At 42.7% G+C, this 18,838-nt stretch overlaps 1 protein-coding gene across 1 annotated transcript in view; it reads left to right on the top strand.

Moving 5' to 3' along the window:
- CCN6 (cellular communication network factor 6) overlaps positions 1 to 18,838 on the top strand; it is a 35,252-nt gene that overhangs the window by 15,833 nt on the left and 581 nt on the right. Inside the window, exons 3-5 of the mRNA XM_058019929.1 lie at positions 15,536 to 15,798; positions 16,159 to 16,401; positions 18,540 to 18,733. Of these exons, the coding sequence (XP_057875912.1) occupies positions 15,536 to 15,798; positions 16,159 to 16,401; positions 18,540 to 18,733 (700 nt within the window). The remainder of the gene's footprint in view (positions 1 to 15,535; positions 15,799 to 16,158; positions 16,402 to 18,539; positions 18,734 to 18,838) is intronic.

Raw genomic sequence — 18,838 nt, 5'->3', positions numbered from 1 at the left:
TCAAGAGGGACTGACTTACCTAATCAACAGTAAGTCTGAATAGTGACACAAATAAGTGACCAGCTCCTTTGTAAGCACTGTCTCTGCCTCGTAAGCCAAGGCCAGCCTGTGCTGAGGCTGGCAGGGGGTGACAATGGGGACAGAGGCACTCAGGCCATCCCAGGGGGTGCTTCTGCTCTGGGCTGCTGGGTAGCAGCTACTCTTGCCTGGGAATGGCAGTTGAGTTTGTAGAAAATCTGTAAAAGCTTTTGTTCTGTTATGGTTTTTCCAATTTGTGTTGCTCTGACCCTGACTGTCAACAAGAGCACTCCACTATAGGGCTTCTAAATTAGTGACATGTTCTAAGTGAAAGGAGGGGCAATAAAACCCAAACAAAGAAGATATGACCCAGGTATGTTTTTATTCCTCCTTTCTTCCCTCCCACCCTTTATAAGCATAGAGACCACTTAGAGGGCACACAGCACCCAGAGAAAAGCTGCAGCTTAGATCCCTTATTCTGTTGTGCTGCTGATGGGCACAATCCATGCTGAGAACAAGGGGTCACTTGTGAGAATTGGTGGCTGCGGGAATCTGGACCAAAGGGACTCACCCTGCACAGTGCTGTTCCCTGGAACTTGCACTAGCTGGAGCTCCATCAGAGATTGGGGGTGAGCCAAAGTACAAAAAGAAGATGAAAAGGCTGATAGAGAAAAGGAGAAGGCCAATATAGAAGAAGATACAACAAGTCCTGTAGCCTGCACAAGAGAAGATGAATGTGGGAGTTCCTTATAGCCTACAAATAAATGCCTGGGATACATTCAAAGAAGACTTAAAGGGTCATTATTTAAAAGAAGCAAGATAGTCAAGCAGTTGAACTTCAGATTCAGACAGGCTGGGGATATGCATTGGACTTGTTTACACAGGAGAAGGGGTTCCTCAAATCCACACTGGACAGTCTGCAGGCAGAAATGCTGTAGGTCAACAGGAAGATTCTGCACTCAGTTCTGGAGGTATCTGGCTCAAAATAAAGCTCTGTGTTGGGTAAGGTAGCATATAAAGATGTAGGGATCTCTGACATTGTAAATTATAGGTCAAGTGACAGAGAATAAATCAGGAGGGATTCTCTTTGTTACTCGCTGTGTTCATGACTGTACAGCTGGACACACAATGTGAGCAACCTGATAGAGCTGAGGATGTTTGTATGCCTGAGGCCTTGATGGGACTCAATTAGTCTGAGCATTTAAGAAGAACTTCTGTATTTCCCTCTCAAAGGGTCAGAAGTTACTCATCCTAAATGGCTTTTGGCGCTGCTGAGTGCCTCAGCTTTGATTTCATCCAATCAAGATTAAACTGATCTGCTACTCCTTGTAGTTTTCTCCAATGTTCTGTGCTCATAGGTCAGGCTCCCGCCCTGCAAGTACTTAGGCACAAACCTTTATGCACATCAAATAGTCCCTCAGTGAACTGCACTGGTCGGATGAAAGCACATCCTGAAGCCTTTGAAGGACTGAGGCCTGGGGTCCTGGAGGGAAGGTACTCTCAGCTTGTAACACCAGTTAAATATTGGGCACCCCTATGGCATGATGAAAATATAACAACTGCTGTTCAGTATTATTTTCTGCATTGTGTGCATTTTTTCTAAACGTTTTATAGCAGCACTGATAGAACTGCAAAAGCTGTTTACTTTCCGAGCGTAGCAGTTTATCCTGTCAGAAGGAAAGGCAGGAAGGAAGGAAGGAGAATAAAGGCAGGTATTTTCAACAGCAGTAATTGCTACTGTGACAGACATCTGCAGAAGGCAAGGGGAGAGCTGAGACACTGCTGTGCTGAGGGCTGCTCTAGCCACCAACAGCAACATGTCTGTCTTCTCATTGCTGGGGGCTTGCTCTGATCTCAGGACAGGCTTACGCAGGTTTCACATCCTATCAGGCCTCTCATGCCACTGGTCTCCCCCTTTTCTTATGTGACTACTGATTTTAGGTCTCAGGTTGTTGTTTTAAGAGAGAGGGACAAACCAGGTTTTCTTTAAGCCCAGTTTGTTTTAAAGAAGTATCCATTGGATGCTCTGAATGGTTTGTCACATTTGGAAAGGCAAGCAAAGATATTCTGCTGGGCCAGATTTTCATGCTGCCATGGCAACTCTGTTTGCAGGACCCCAGGTAGATATTTTAAAGGTGTACTTGGGTATTTTCAAGAGACCTACAAAGGGCTGACAGTCACGTTGACACAGTCTCAGTGTGCAGTTAAGAACAAAAGTTGGCAACTGCCAGATGACTATAAAACTGATTGAATAAAGTGATTTTTAATGATAGTAATTTCCTGATTTAATGCATAATAGGCAACTGCACTCTGCATCCTGTTAGGAGAAGGTACATGGAAAAAACGACCAGGTACATTTTAGACCCAGAGGCTGCCTCCCCACTATAATAAAACAGAGCAGAGATCATTACCTGGCCCTGAGGGCTGCAGGCACAGCACTGCTCATATCTCTACTAGTAAATTCACTTCCCCCCAAAACTGGATCTGTGTCTGTACCCTAACTCCTGCAAAGGGTGCCAGACCCATGCTGAGCCCTGTTTCCTTGGGAGAGTGCGAGCAGCTGGAGGTTCAGCATCACTGAGGAAAGGCTGAGCTTGGTTCATTGCTCTGAAGATGCCTGAAGACTACGTGGGCTGTGCATGGAGCTGAGGTGTTACAATCCATATGTGAGCTGCTAAATTGAGATGGTGTGGCCACCCTGCCTGAAGTGGTGTGTCTTTTTGTCCTCCCCTCCAGCCTCCTCTCCGTCTGGGTGAAGTTCAGGCTGCCCGTACGTGTGTATGAGCAACGTGGGTGCTGAGTGAGACTTTGCTGAGATTTTAATTGACAGCTGAGCTTTACCCTTCTGTACCACTGCAGTTACATCCTCTGGGCTATGTCTGTGGGAGTGCATTTGCCCATGGCAAAGGTCTGGAGCGTGAGTTCTGCAGTCCATTTAATGTCACCTTCTCTCTGCTGTCATCATAAGCCAGGCTGGGTGTCGGCAGTGCCGCTCATCCATGCGTGTGCACCCCGGGCTGCCTCCCAGCACACTGTGACCTTGCCTTGAATCAGATACATGACTCAGGGAAGCTTTTTTGCCTTGGTTCTCCATTGTTTTTGTCAGGATCCAGCTGCAGTTGGGGCAGGACTTAGTCCTCTGAAAGGTTTTGAGTTAGTCTGCGTCCACTGTGGGGAAGAACTTCTGGAGGGCGGGAAAACCTGACAAGTACAGATTAGATATGAGCTTTTTCCTGTTGTTTCTGTCTCAGTGTAGAAACTCCACAGCATTATTTGCAGTTGTTTCCTTTATCTGCCTGCTGGCTTTCAGAGAGGAAATTTGCCTGTGTTTTGACACAGCAGTAAGAGTTACTGTAGGAAACTGGACAAGACTATTGGAGGCACAATGCAAGCTCCCCACCATAAATATAGCAACTGTTCTAAATATCCTTCTTCCAAACAGCATGCTTCAGGGAACATCTGCCATTGTCCACAGTTGCAACAGCACCTCAAATAAGCAGTTTCTAAATACCACCTTTGTAGGGGGATAGAATATAAGTAAATAAAAGTAGTATAGAAAGTAATCTTACCCCCTAAAGAGTTGTAGCTGGGTTGATTATAAAAGATTAGGAGCAGGCCTGACTTTAACAGGCCACAGCTGTAGCCAATAATAAGAAGAGTGTTATAAAAGAGTGGATTGGTGGGAACTGGAGTCAGTGGCTGCTGTGAGGACAAGAAAGAGGCAGTGCCTGAAGGACCTGCCTATGAGAAACATCAAGGAGGTACAAAACTCTTGTACTAAGGAGGCAACAATATGAAACCTTTGCAATATAATGACAACAACCTAGTTGTTATTATAGTTTCATAAGGAAAAAAAATCCAGTTGCCAGTTTATTTAACCTTACCTGGGTCTCTCAACAAAAGCCAATTGGGGCTTCTTTTCTGTTGAATGTAGCTTAAGTGTTTGGAAACAGAAGCCAGAGCATTCATTTCTTCTGTTCAGAGTGAATGAGTAATGTGAGCATATTCAACATCCTCAGAACAGTGAATCAGAACAGAGACAATGAATGAATTCTCCATGCTCAGAGGTGCTCTAGTGAGTCTCTTTTATTTTATTTTATTTTATTTTTTTTTTTGTTGAAGCCCTCTTCATATTGAAAGGAAGAAGCTGGTAGAGGGTGCTGTGCTGGGCAGAGCTGGCAAGTCAATGGTTGCTGGTGGGGAATTTCTTCTGTGACTTCACTCTGGGCCAAAGGGCTGTCCTCTCTCATTGCCCCTCATATGATGCAGGGGAACCAAAAGGCACTTATCAGAGTCACCTGGATCATGGGCTGGTCCTGACTGCCTATGCCATGCTGATGGTTCTGCCGTGGTGCCAGCCCCAGAAACTCAGAGAGAAGGCCAGAAGGGACTGTGGGGTCATCTGAGCATGTCTAAGCATTAAGTTTTACACCATACCTGGTCACCTAAGCTTTGGGAACAATTACTTGTTTCATTCAAGTAGTTGTGCCAGAGAAATTCCAACACAGAAAACTCACACTTGGCCCATCAGATGTCACCCCAAGATCCCAGCATGGTCACCAGAGACAAAAAGATACAGAGATACTCAAACAGATGCAATTCATTTCAGCCTGAAGAGGAAGTGTCTGTTAGAAGAAATTATCTGCACCACGAAAGTACTTGTGGTTCTCCAGAAACAGAAAGGGTTCCTAGCTACATGTACCTGTCCCCACTGGAGGACACTTAAGGGAATCTCACCTAAAACAAAGGCAGGGAACTGCCACATGCCTCCATATATTGTGTTGGAGTTCATGTTGTTAAATACAAGAATTTGTCTTGCTTGAGGTTCCCATTGTTGTGTCTTCCTATCCCTTCTCTTTCTTTGGTTAAAGGGTCTCTTGTTCCCTTGGTAGCCTTCCCTCTGAGAGTCTGGAGTATAGATAAACATGTGTGACCTGTTAGTCTTATGAGAAAAAACCCCAACATTTTTCCCTTAAAATGAACCTTTGCCTTTTCATGCATGAAGATTCCCACAGAAGGGGGATGTTGCCATCACTGAAGATGGTTTACAGTTTTGGTGAGACAGGCTCTGAGGCAGGAATCCAACCTTTGGGATGTCTGGATGAGATCCCAGATGAATTGGATTCCCCAGGAAATGTCAGGGTTACTGCTTGTTTCTGAACTCATTTAGGAGAGCAAACATGTATTTGACTGAAATAAAAAACCAAGACACTGCTGCAATTTTCCCCCCTGATATTAAACAAGTGTTTAAAGAAAAAAATCTGACAGATGGCAAGGCTGTACCTAATGCAAGACTGAGCATTTCTCCAGTGAATTTAAGGTGGTCTGAAAGAGATCTAAAAAGGCAAGGGGTGGAGGCATAGATGCATTATTGAGAATATATAAAAGAAAACCCTAATAGCTTTCTTGCTTTAAATTATATGGGGAAGGTTTTCTTCCTTTTTCCTAATTAGCCATGCCTGGTTTATTCAGAAGCCTCCTGGATGTCTGCCCAGGTACTCCAGGGTGTCTTTCCTCTGGTAACTGGTCAGCAGGAATGGCAGGATGAGGTATTAGGTGCAGTAGCTGAGGTCTCCTAGGCAGGAGGCCAGAGCAGCGATGAGGCGATGTTGTCATCTTATTGCAGGGGTTCCATACTGTTGTCTTCTTATCACAAAAGTTTCATGCCTTCCTGATGTTTTCTCATGGGCAACTCTTCAGAGCACTGACTCTTTCTTCCTCACAAAGCAGCCAACTGACTGCAGTTCCCCTCTCAACCAGCCAGCCACTCTTTTATAGCACTCTTCCTCTCACTGGTTACAGCTGTGGCCTGGTAAACTCAGGCCTGTTCCTAATCTTTGATAATTGGCCCAGCTGCAACTCCTTAGGGGTAAGATTACTTTCTACACTATCTATTTTCTTATATTCTATCCCCCTACAAGGGGACACCTGCCTCATGAATGATCAGGCTCCAGCAGCACTAAACCTTCTGTTTCTCTCTCCCATTTAGATTTCCTTGGTTTTGCTTTCTGCCACTGCATTGTACCACTTGGAGTCAGCACCATGTCCCCCACCACATGGGGAGACAGAATTGTAATGAGGCAAAAATCCATAAGGTGATATCTTTGAGGTGCAACTTTTGCAAAATAAATATGGAGAGTTTTGTAGCTCTCAATAGGTCATGACAGATTTATAGAAAATGCAAATGAAATAACCCTTTAAGCAAAACAGTACTGAAAACCTTGGATCCCAGACACATTATGCTCTTGTTTGAACTGTCCTGTAGGATTTTCTGCATCAGAAATGTCTGATTCAGGTGCAATCATTCGCCAGGAGACTTCTGACTTAGCCCCTTCCTGGTTTTTTTCCTATCCTTACCCTTCCACCCACATGGCAAATGAGACTTGGACAAGTCACCAGCTGATTCCTTCTCTTCCATCTTGATAGTGATGGTGAACACATTATTTGGACCAAAGTATCTGGATAAAGTAAATGGACATAGTTGTGCAACAGAGGTGTTTGCTTTTCCCCTGATGATTTACAGGGAATTCTGCAGTAGGCATGCAAGAGGAAGGATAACTGTACAACTGAATAGTAGTTGGGTCAACCCAACACAACTCAGCTGCATTTTCCTGCAAGCTGGGCAAGCTTGCAATCCCTCTTTTGAATTGATGTGGAGTTTTGATTGGATGTTTGTAGATTTTGATGCCTTTTCTCTAAAGGAAAATGAAAAAAAAAAGTGTGAAGGCTGAGTTTCCCATAGGTTTTTAACTTTGATACAAATACGCTGAGGTGAGATTCTAAAGTAGAAAAATCAAGAAATTTCATACCTGTCATTTCCATACCCTTGTCATAAACAGGTGTGGGCTTTTTTTCTCTTGGATAATTCATTGTTTTGTAGACCCTGGAAGACATAGCCTGAGGGCTGAGATAAGAACTCTCTTATGCCCTTTCCAAGATCTTCCCATTCGAGCACCTGAACATGGGCTGTTGTTACCATCTTTGTGAACCCTGGACCCTGGCCAGATCTGCCGTGCCTGCCCAGCGTTTGCTCTTTGGATTCTCCACCACTGGTACCCCAGCTTCTGCTATTTTTAACGTACCTGGTGAATGAAGGAATAAATCCTTGCAGCCCTGAAACTTGGAGCAGCTTCCTTGTGTGCAGGAGGAGGGATGTGGTGGTGACCTTCTTCATTCATGAAGAGAAAGAAGTGGAGATGATGCCGCCAGCAGGGAGAGGAGCAGGCACAGCCTCCCTTCCCCTTTCTAGCTGTTTCACTTCCTGAGACACTTGGCATGAAAAATGGGCACCAGGTCTGGCCAGTGCGCTACAATTCACATGTGTTTCTGGGTCTGTAGAGAGCATCATATACTTTTCCTGTAGAGACCAAAGAGATGAGTTTGTGTTTCGGTGCCAAAATAAATCCAGAGATAGCAATGTGAATGCATTAGTATTTATGTGGGATTTTTTTTTTAAGGTTAATAAAGTATGTAATGTGAATAAAATAAAATAAAAAAAAACCCCACTGATGGCTTGGGAAAAAAAAACAACTCTTTTTTTGTGTCTCTCCCATGCCTTACCCTCAAGGAAGGTTTGGGCAGGACATTGACTAGGACCTTATTTTCATTTCCATCAGGAATGTTTTTTAGCTGGCACACAAACTACATGTGTAAATAGTTCAGGAGCTTGGGAAGCTGCTCTACTATTTCCTCCTATAACTAACAATGGAAACCCTTTGAGAGCTGTACAAGCCTCAGCGGACATTCACATGTCTCCTGACATGCAGGATTAGCTGCCCTGCTCAAATATTTATCCTGACAGCGCTTCTCCCTGAGGAGCAGCTGCCTGCCTGCTCTGCAAGGCAGCCCAGCTGTGGGGGAGAAAGGGAGGAGAGGCTGGAGCTGCCAGCGCTGGGGTGCCCACAGAGCCGGGCCATGAGGAGAAAAGCTGATTTACAAGTATGGCTTGGGCTGATCTGAGTTTGTTCTGTCACAGGGAATTCAGCATCAAACTGAAAAGAGCATAGCTGCAGCACTGTGTGCAGAATCAGCCAATTCCAGCATGTAATAGGTTAGCTCGGTGCAGTTGAGCTTCTTTGCCTTGCTCGGTGGGCCCCAATTTGTCTTCATTTTTATTCCTTCACTTTGGCCTGCTTTTTGCAGCCTGTCCCTTTCTGGATTGATTGCACAGAGCCTGCCCCACAGAGCTAGGCAGAACACAGACTGAACCTGTTCAGTGTGTGCAGATATTTTAAAATGATCTGTTAACCAGAAATGTGGAAACTCAGGCTGTTGTTGATGACAAATATTCAACTTTAAAAATTCTGAGAATTCCTAGTTTCACAGTTCAGAGATGTGTGCTTTGGAATACAAGCACTTTATGGCATCTTTTCTGTATTTAAGGCATGTTAGAAAAAAATAGGATAGAGACAACTACCTGCATTAATCAGTTTTGAAAACGGGACCTAGTCTTAAACCTGCATGTAAATTTCTTCATATATGATGTCTCCTATTACAGCTCAGAGAAACTTTATGAGTTAGTTTGGAAGCAGAGCACAGCTGAAACAGAAACAGTGGCACACTGTGGGGAACATGGTATAGCTGCCATAGTACAGAGCATTCCTGCCCTTCCAACAGTGACCTCAGTGTTGCACGTGCTATTACTGAAGTGAGTATGCAGGACAAGATGAACTTCTGTCTCATTGGAAATACCTCCATCATCCTGGGAGAGGTTCCTTAGTTTTTTGAGAATGTGCTGTTGCTGGTGGTGCTCCAGGAGGAACATTTTTGAGTGCCACTTTTGTCTGAAAATCAATTTGAAGAGAAGCAAAAATGTCCCAAATTTGCAATAGCTGAGCAGCTGAGCAGCAGAGAAGAGAGGAACCTCACAAGACTGCATTGGTGGTGGGTGGGTGGTTCCTCTGCAAGGACTGTCACAGCTCCTGGCCTCAGGCTTCCAGCTGGGAACTTCACCACACCTTTGAGCATGGCTAATCCCAGGACCTGTGCATGCCATGCTGCCTGCCACTCCCAGCAGGGAGATGTCTGTGCCTCAGTGTGCCCGAGTTGCCAGCAATAGCAAACAGAGCTCCAAGCAAAATCCATCAGTGTTTTTGGAGCACTGTTGTTTTGAAGAAGGCAGCTTCCTTCCAAAACCCAAGTGAGAAAACAGCATCTGAGACAGGGTGAGCCAAGGGCAATATGTTGTCATATAATATTCCTATTCTTTTTACCCATCTATTTATTTATTTGAATGAAGAGACACAAACTGTAAGTTTGACTGAAACAGAGGAGTCCTCTCTGCAACATCCATGTCCAAAGAACAATGAAACAGGACAATGTGCAAAAATCTTCCTGCCAAAAGGTGAACTCCCAGATCTGATGTGGATCTGGAACTAAAACCCAATTACTAGGAATGACCAAAACCCAACCCTGGCTTTGATGGATTTTATTGCAGTAACTCCACCAAGTCCAGTAGGGAGTATTGAGAATCCTGGCCCAAAACAAGCATCAGTAACTAGTACCTCTGACATTTTGTCTAAGACCTTGTATCCAGTTAGAATGCATGGTTATATCAATTTATGGGTTTATAACTCATACTTTTCCATCTCTTAAGACAATGGATTTACATGACATATTTCACAGACAGGAAGATTATTTTTCTCACCAAAGAGATGTGTGCAGTATGTAGAGGTCACTGAATATACAACTAAATTACATTTCCGTTCAGGGTGGTATTAGAATGGCACCAGATAGCAGAGCAGGTTTAGTTCAGAAAATGAATGATGCTTTATGTAATCAAATCTGCAAGGGAGATTTGGCAAGGAGGATGCATACAGACAAACTATTGCTGAGTCTGGACATGGCATTAAAAACGTTAGTTCTCAAGTTGTAGAGGATCACTAAAAACCAGCAGGAGAGGAAAAGGGCAGATCACCTCTATTTATTGAAATCAGAGCCAATACTAGCAGAGACACAGATTCCCATACTCAGTAGTCAAAACTCCTATTTATGCATAGGAGTTAGTGCTGCTGTCTTTGTGGTCTTATGGCTACTTATGCATGCAGGGATCAGTGCTGCAGTGCAAGGTCTAGCCTCACTTAAGTGAATTTTTTAGGGAAAGGCAGTGAAGGCACATTGTTGTCCTGGAGAACTGAGTCCTACTCTAGCAGGAGTGGTGCTCCTAGCAGCAGGCCCTTCTCAGGCTGAAGAGGTGTGCTGATTGATTTGCACACATGTGAGCATTCATCCAGCCACCTAAAATGACATTTTCATGTGTTATATCACCAGAATGTCTTCCTCAGGGAGGAACTTTCCTCCCACTCCTTCCAAACCCAACATTTTCTATCAATCAGCTTAATTATACTCTAACCACAATTTTGAAGTTTCATTCTCTAAAGCTCAGATAATGTTCTCCAGGTGATTCCAACAAAATACACCATATAAAACCAATGGGTAATCCTGCAGAAGTATGTCTCTCCTATTTCCCAAGACTGGGGACCATTATTAACATCAGACCAGTCTTTGCCAGCTCACACACAGCATTCCCAGTCCTGCACTGGTCACATTTTTTATCTCTGCAATGTGAAGAGAAAAGGCACATTTCAAATGAATGCTGTGTGTTCCCCTTGCAGTACCAGAAGAAGAATGGATGTGCTAGTCCTCTGGACTTCCTCACTTCTTACAGGCTGGAGAGGGAATGGGGTGTCTTTGGGCTGCGAGAGAAAACTGAGCCTGGAATGGCCTCAGACAGCCGGCACTGCTCATTATTATCCCTCTGAAAGGCTGCCAGGAGAGGTTTAGCGGCCTCCACCCTTGGAGGTTTTCCACATCCAAATAGACAGAGCCATGAGTAAATGATCTCAGAAGGAACCCTGCATGAGCTGGGCTTGGACTAGAGACCTCCTGGGCCCTCTTCCAGCCTCAGCTACCTTCTGATTCTGTGAAAGAAGCTATGTTTTGATGGGATACAGAAGAGACTTCAGAGAAACCTGTGTGCTATGTTCATAATATTTCAAGGGGAAACACAAGCTTCAGTCTGCCCTGCCACGCAGCAGAGTAACATAATGAAATGGTCTGCTGGATCCACTTGTCACCCAGGTACTGCCTGACCTTCATCTTGAGGTATGTGACAAAGTGATTGAGCTAAAGTAAAGCGGTTTTTCAGTGTTTTACAGATAAATGCTCAAGAGTTTGGAGGGGCAGTTCTGGCTGCATTTGTAACCACCGAGGGCACGTGGTGCTCCAAGTCCAGGAGCCAAACAGAAATGCTTGGACTGGATTTGATTCCCTACTCCCACTGCTGCTTCAGTCCACGCATGGCTGCAGTGTCAGTGTGGTCTTTGGCAGCCTCCCCTAGTAGCTCTTGGGCTTCAGGACGTGCCTGAGCAAGGACAAATGGGAAAGAAAAACATTTACCAGGGCGCCACCAACACCACTGCTGCAGCTCTGGAGCTTTTGTCTTACCCTGGAGACCCTCACTTGTTAGCTTAAAAATCAAACACATCCCCTTGATATTATTAAGGGGGAGGGAATTTGGAGATTTAAACTATCTTCTCCTTAAATGCCATGACACAGCAATAAGACAAGGTGCATACTTCAGGGAAAAGTACATTATAGTTTGGGCTTTCCCATGGAAAGAAAGAGTGCTGAATATGTAGCAGCATTTTAGCACTTTATAGCATCTCCTTCCCTCTTTAGAGTGCAGGTACTGATTGTGAATTTTTCATGCAATGATTTTCTAGGCAAAATGCATTAAAAATTTTGAAGAACTCTGCTTTCTCCATCTCAGAAAATACATGTATTTGGGGCTCTGCCCTTCGGATTTCAGAAATTCCTGCAATGTAGATTTAAAGACAAGTTAAAAATAACACTGCATTTCCAGCAGCAAGACTTTAAGAATCAGATGTCACCCTACCCGACCTCAATTAAGTCTGGCTGAATCAACTGGATGGGATCAAGCAGGGTGTGAAAATCTGTATTCTAGCAGTGGGCAGAGAAACGAAGGCCAGTTGGAAATTTCAGTGTGAAGCTGGTTCAGTATGAAGAGGAGAATTTCAAGTGTGAATGCGTGTATGTGTTCCTGCATGTGCTGGGGAAAGTTGGCTTGGCAAGGGAGACAGAGGAGAGCTTTGTGTTCAATGCTTCCTCTGACACAGCTCAGCCTGTTCCCTATCTCCCAGTTTCACTTCTGAATGTGCAGGAACATGCGGTGGCTCCTTGTTCCCACCATCTTCATCATCCCTTATACTCAACAGGTAAGTCCATTAAAAAAAAGATTTTCCCTTTCCTCACCTTGTCCCGGTTAAAAGTTTTTATTTGCTTTATGACAAATTAAATTTCAGAGAAGTAAATTCCTCATAAAGAATAAGGAGCCATTCCCTCCTCCTCAGTAAATTTCATTTGCAGCTTATTTGCTGCATCGGTTATGTTTTGGTAATTTTTTTTCTCTCTGTGCATTGGTATGCCTTAGTGGGAAGAAAAAAGTGTTAGGGAAGCTTAAATTGTCACTGACCTTGCTTTGGTTTTTTCTTTTTTTCTTTTCTTTTTTTTTAAACAAGAAAAAATTACTACCTGATGCAGTAAGAAAGTAAACATCTTACTCATGCTCATCTTCCATATATACATGTATGCATGTGTTTGCAAATATATATAAACACACGCAGCAGTCTGACTTCAGCCTCGTTTTACAAACAAGAAAAGAACCTGGGCTGTGCTATACTTCGTCTCTTATGAGACAATTTTAAGTGATAGCTTTTTCTAAAGGTATTTGTGTCAAAGGCCAATTTCATTACTTACTAACCTAATTTTGAAAATCTACTTTATGTGTATATAGTGTATTTTTCCTTTACAATTAAGATGAATGTCAACAGAATTTTCAAATGGCTGTCTGCCTCCCCTTTCTGCCCATTTAAAGCTAGTCTAAGATAATCAAACATTAGTGATAATACATTGCCTATTTTGATATTTGCTTATTTATGCCATACTGAACCTTGTTCAATCTTTAAAACATGGGAAAACAAACAAAACATGAAGGGTTCTTACACAGTGGTCTCATTTTCTGATTTGCCTATAGGATCAGGAAAAGTTTGCAAGGGGTTTGTGTGATGTGAATAGCTTTGGTATAGAAACCTGGGGAAGCACAAATTAGAAAAATATTTAATTTGTAAACTGTACAAGCAAACTTTACATTTTCATTGTAACTTAATAGATATGTGAAGATTTTTCATGTCAGCTGAAGTTCTCAGTAATTCCACAGTTAAAACTGTCAGATATTCACCTGATGGTGTTTTTCTTACTTTCTAAGGACTTTTTTGTCTCCCACCTTTCAGCAGACATCTCTCCCTAAAAAAAGGAGAGAAAACTCCCCTAAGCAGAAGTCAGTAGGTTTAAAGCATGTTTCAATTTAACAAATTAAACATATTGGTTGAAGCTCATAAGATTACTTCCTGCTACACATACCCATTTTGAAACAATACCTGATTCAAGCCACATAACCTCATATTGCTGGCATATGGCCAAATTCCTGATGATAATAATAACAACAATAATAATAATAATAATAATATTCTTCTTCTAAAGAAAGAAGCAGCAAGGAACTGTTTCCTAAAGCAAATGCATTGTCTTAAACACTGCTAAATGTACAGGAACCTGCTTGTCTTGTTTCCAGAACAATTCTTTAAGAACCCTTATATTCCAATGCACACATTCATCAAATTAACATTATGGTTTATAAGAAAGGCTTAGCTGCCCTAAAAAGTGTACTTGAGTTAATTGTTTCTGTATTATTGCTGAATTTAGGTAGAAAGGATTAGAAGAAATCCTTTAACAAATGACACATTTATGAAACTATCTTCTTCATACTGCATGAAATACCCCATTACCTTGTTTAACATCCATCTACTATGTGAATTGCTTATGTAAATTAATATCTAGCTTAAAAATCATTCAGCCAAAGGAACTTGAAAGCTACTATTTTGGAGCTTCATTAGTGGCTGCAGATTAAGATATCATAAGTATAGTTGTAAATGACCATGAAAAATGGAAATTAGGGGTAGAAAAAAGGCTTTTAAAAGGTCATTTACTACTGCATTCAATTAAGCCAGCTCAATTATGCGGCAAGAGCTTTCCTGGGCTATGACATATGAAATGCTGAATTCTGCAGAGACTTCCAGTTTGGAAATTGAGCAGCAAGGAACCCCAGCTGAATGAACCCTTTCCCTCAGCATCTCTGCTGGAGGTGATTTCTACACCAGTAGACCCTTGCAGTTTGCAGGAACAGACAGAAACTGATAGGCTGGACTTCACATGCCCAGAAAAAAAATATAGGATATATGTTCTGGGCATTTTTTTTGCAAGCTTGATGGTGATACTGGCACCTGATGAGGGGCTTGGTCTTCTTTCCCTTTTGCTCTTTGGGCAGTCAGAGCTGTGTGATGAGAGTGGTTTCCAGGCCCTGTGCTGTTTAGTGGCCAAGTGCTGTGCAAGCCCCCACTTAACTACAGAACCGGTCATCCATGGAGAATAACTATACCACAATCTGCATTTCTGCTGAAATCAGCAGCATGAAAACATTGAATGCTAACATCTAAACTGCTAGGTTTTAGGTTGTAGTTCTTAAAAAATGCAGATAAACTATAGCTATCTCAAATAGATCCTTTCACACTGTGCTAACTTAATCTGCCCAAATACCTCACAAAAATAAGCCCATCAAGAATTAGTTTGTCCTTCCTTTACTTAAAAGAAAAAAATAAAAAAAGGAAAAAAGAGAAAAAGACATGAATTCTGAGACAGAATGTGTAAACCAGTAAATTCTGGCTAGATCTTAGCTTCCTGCTGCTGATACAAATCTCTTTAATGAGATGTGTTTTTGCTCTGTAAGCTCTGGATTCAATGAAGGCTTAGTCATGCAAATAAATGCACTCTTAGAAAGTGACCTATTAAACTCAGTACAGCTACTTGCCTACCTTACTAGGACTAATTTTTTGCATCTAGCACAAGAGCATTTGTAAATAGTATAATGCTCCTTCCCAAGCATCTACTCAAATTTTGGAGCAAAAGTAACATTGAAAAGAGGTTCCCTTTTTTATAGGGGTCTTGCCATCAGAACTGGCACACAGGCCTGTGGCTGGCTATAAAACACTGTGAGGAATCAAAAGCTAATTAATTTGATAGAAGGTTTCTAGGAAGAAATACTTAACCACTAAAACCACCATCTACTTTAGAATACTTTTTAAAAAACTTCTGTTCAGTTTTGTTATATAGAAGGCAAAGGAAAAACTAGTGAACTGTGTTTTGTACAAGCAGTAGGCCAGGCTCACTGGTGGAACACAGTGTACCACACTGATGAAAATGGTCCTCTGCCTTCTACCTATACCTCATAGCCTCTCTCACCCTTTGATCTTGTGAAATGAGAAATGTTGAGCATTTTCATGCAACTTGTCAGTTTTTTCCATCTTGACTTCATTTTATGCTATTCCAGCTACAGATACTGCATTCAGTGCTCAAAATAGCGCGCTCTGTGTAAGTTTTTCCACAGCCCACCAGAGCAGCCTGGAGATAAACCTTCAGAAACGGGTGAAGCCCAGCGCAAGGAGGTTTGCCGCTGGCCGTGCCGCTGCCCGCCGGCGCCAGCCTGCACCCCCGGGGTCAGCCTGGTGAAGGACGGCTGTGGCTGCTGTAAGGTCTGTGCCAAGCAGGCAGGAGAGCCCTGCAATGAAGCAGATGTCTGTGATCCCCACAAAGGGCTCTACTGTGACTACTCGGAAGACGAGCCTAGGTATGAAACAGGCGTGTGTGCATGTAAGTTGCTCCTTCATGTTCCCTTCTTGAAATCCAAGAGGGTGGGGATCACCAGGTGAATGGTTTTGGAGGAAAACTCTGCTTGCAGGTGCTGCACAGCTCTGCGCTAAAGAATTCATCCTCATTTAGTCCTCCAACTGCTCAGTCAGAGAATCTGAGAGTAGGGCTGGGACTGTATTTCAACTTACCTGCATTAGTGAAACCAGGTCATTGCGCACAAGCCTGTTTGTTATTGGCAGGCATATTGATGTCCGATTTACAAAGCTGTGGATGTCATAAAGACTGACCACATTTTAGCACCCTGTTTAGCAAGACCCACGTGCTCTTCCCATGTTAGTAACTGCTGTTCACCATTTGCAGATCTGGTAGCTGTAGGATGTGAGCTCAATGGAGTTTATTACACCAACGGGCAGACCTTTCAGCCCAACCGGCTTTACAAGTGCCTGTGTGTCGGTGGTACGATCGGATGTACCCCTGCATTCACACCAAGATTAGCAGGAAGCCCCTGCGCCAGGGTACCAGGCAGAAGGAAGCCAGGACAATCCAGCTGTGGCCTGGGACAGCACAAGCAACTTCAATCAACCAACTACAGGCTGATGTCAGGTGAGCCTGACTACACTGGTAAACTTTTCTGCACATGAGCCTTTCTGCCTTTAGTGTCCCTGGCTCCAGCAGCCAGGCAGGCAGCACACTGGCGCTTGCCCAATTCTTGCTCAAGGCTTTTGCAAGAGTGACTGTTGTGTCCCACTTACCCCTCTTACTCTCAGGTCACAGACTCATTTCTCTAAACCTAATAAATGTGAAAGGCAAAAAGGCTTTTGGCTTCTGTCACCAGGGAATTGGCCAAAGCATCTTTCTGCAGAGGTCTGCAGCTCATCGGATCAGCCCAATTAGGGATGCTGCTGGACAGCCATTTTGCAGCCTGGGAACTGCCCCACTTTTTCCTACTTTGTGGTGTCAGCCACTCTTGGCTTTCACATACATATATTAACAAAACACAGGTCTCTTCTTTCAATAGAAAGCAGAAAATGATAAAAATTGCCTTAGTGCCTTTCCTGCATTCACAAATTTTGGTCACTGCAAGAACAATACCCGCCCCAGTTCTTTATTCAGTTTGATCAAAAGCATTCATCGGCTTGTCCCTGCAGCTCTGCCAGGGTCAGTGGATATTCCCAGTAAGTCCATTCTTGCTCTGCAGCTAGCACTAGTTCTCTTTTGCCCTCTAAGGCAGTGCCATTGCCAGAAGCAGCTATGCCAGCCCTTCCCTGGCCACAGCTGCTATGCTTGTGCCATCTCCTTCCCTGTGCATGTGCAACTTTCCATGGTGAGAGTCATCTTTGTTACAGCTAATGCAGGTACGAGAAAGCAGAGCCATTTATTTGGTGGCAGACTGAATCAGCATCATGGATCAATGAAATAAAAGGATTGCAACACTTATCAGAAAAACTTTATCAAAGGCTGCTGAGTAGATGCACATCAATCAATCTGCAGGTAAATAGACCTGCTTACAAAACCTGAAGTCCATTTTGGAAGTCCATTTTGAAGTCCATTTCTCACATGTAAGCAGTGGTCACACAAGTAAGAAATAAATAATAAATAAATACACAAATAAAAAAAAAAATCAACCTTACTTCCAATTATGATTCTGGAATTTGGATCAGCTGTACAGCATAGTCTTCAGAGCAGGCACCCAGCTGGCAAAGCACACTTTCTGTTGGGCTCAGTTCAGGGACCCAACACCCTGTCCCTGTGGTGGCTGTACGATGCTGCTCTTTGGGAGCCTTCTGAAGGAAAACACCAGGAAATTTTTTTTCCAAGTAAAGTCTTCCCCCTCCCAGTCCAGCAGAATTATCTTGTCAACTTGTCCATAAATTTCATGGATGGCTCAATGGGCTAATATGTATTTTGAAAAGTCCCTTTTCTGTTAGAGTGGATAGTAAGTGCTAAGTTTCATTTTACTCCTCTTGCTTTGTTTTCTGGCTTTCTATTCAATTTGATTTACCTAATTCAGATACACAGAGATGTAACTAGGTCATACTTTAAAAAATGTAACAAGTATAAACAACCATTTAACTTCCTTTTATTTGTTGCAGATCTGTGACAGGCTTTTAAAATGCTTACTTCAATGAAATCTTTAAATTGCCGTCTACTTTCTAAGTAGACAGCAGTTCTGGTAATTCCAGGTAATTCTGCATGTGCTCTTATACAAATGCACAGATTCCACACAGATTTTCTGTAGAACTTTTCCATTGCAATTTTGTTTCATGTTATAGTATACTCCACCTAATCCAGCCCTCGGGCTTTTTAGTGGTATCAAAAAGTGATTGGATAATTTTATTCCTCAATACAAAACCTAAAGTCTTATCAATATCTACAAAGACACAAATATTAATGTTCTCAGCAGCCTTTATAAACTATGCTTGGCCTAAAATAAAAGAAAAATGTGGACATTTCATAAGAATTCCACAATTAGCTCTTTTCACACAACATTTCCATCACATGAAACTGGAAGGTCATATAATGCATGCAATTTCATAGTCCTTGGTAGGATCCGAGTATCCAGTATCACTGGATACTGGATAAGTGTAACTGCAGCTCAGCTGAATTTTGTATAAATGTTATTTATGTCTCATTTCTAGGTTTACCTACAGAAGTACCTTCATGAACAGAAATCAAATTGTTATCCTTGTATTTTCAATTCAAACTTTTGGGGCTGCATAAATAAAATATTGCTGTCTTAGCTTACAGAAGCTTACCACTAGTTTTGAAGAAAAAGTGCCTCATACAGGCAACTCCCTGGACACCCTGTTCCAGGACCTGTGGCATAGGCATATCCAGCAGAGTGACCAACGACAACAGAAAATGTGAAATGAAGAAAGAAAAGAGATTATGCTTCATCCAGCCTTGTTTGACCAATATGTTGAAGAAAATAAAGGTATTTTCTAGCATAAAATTAGTTCCTAATAGAAAATGAAAATATTGGAACTAATAGAAAAATGGATGCATTAGCAAGTACTAATAAAACATTAACTTCTTTCTT

The sequence above is a fragment of the Melospiza georgiana genome, chromosome 3, assembly GCF_028018845.1.
Source record: "Melospiza georgiana isolate bMelGeo1 chromosome 3, bMelGeo1.pri, whole genome shotgun sequence".
NCBI lineage: Eukaryota > Metazoa > Chordata > Aves > Passeriformes > Passerellidae > Melospiza > Melospiza georgiana.
Note: the sequence above shows the minus strand (reverse complement) of the source record. Positions and strands in the feature narration are given on the sequence as shown.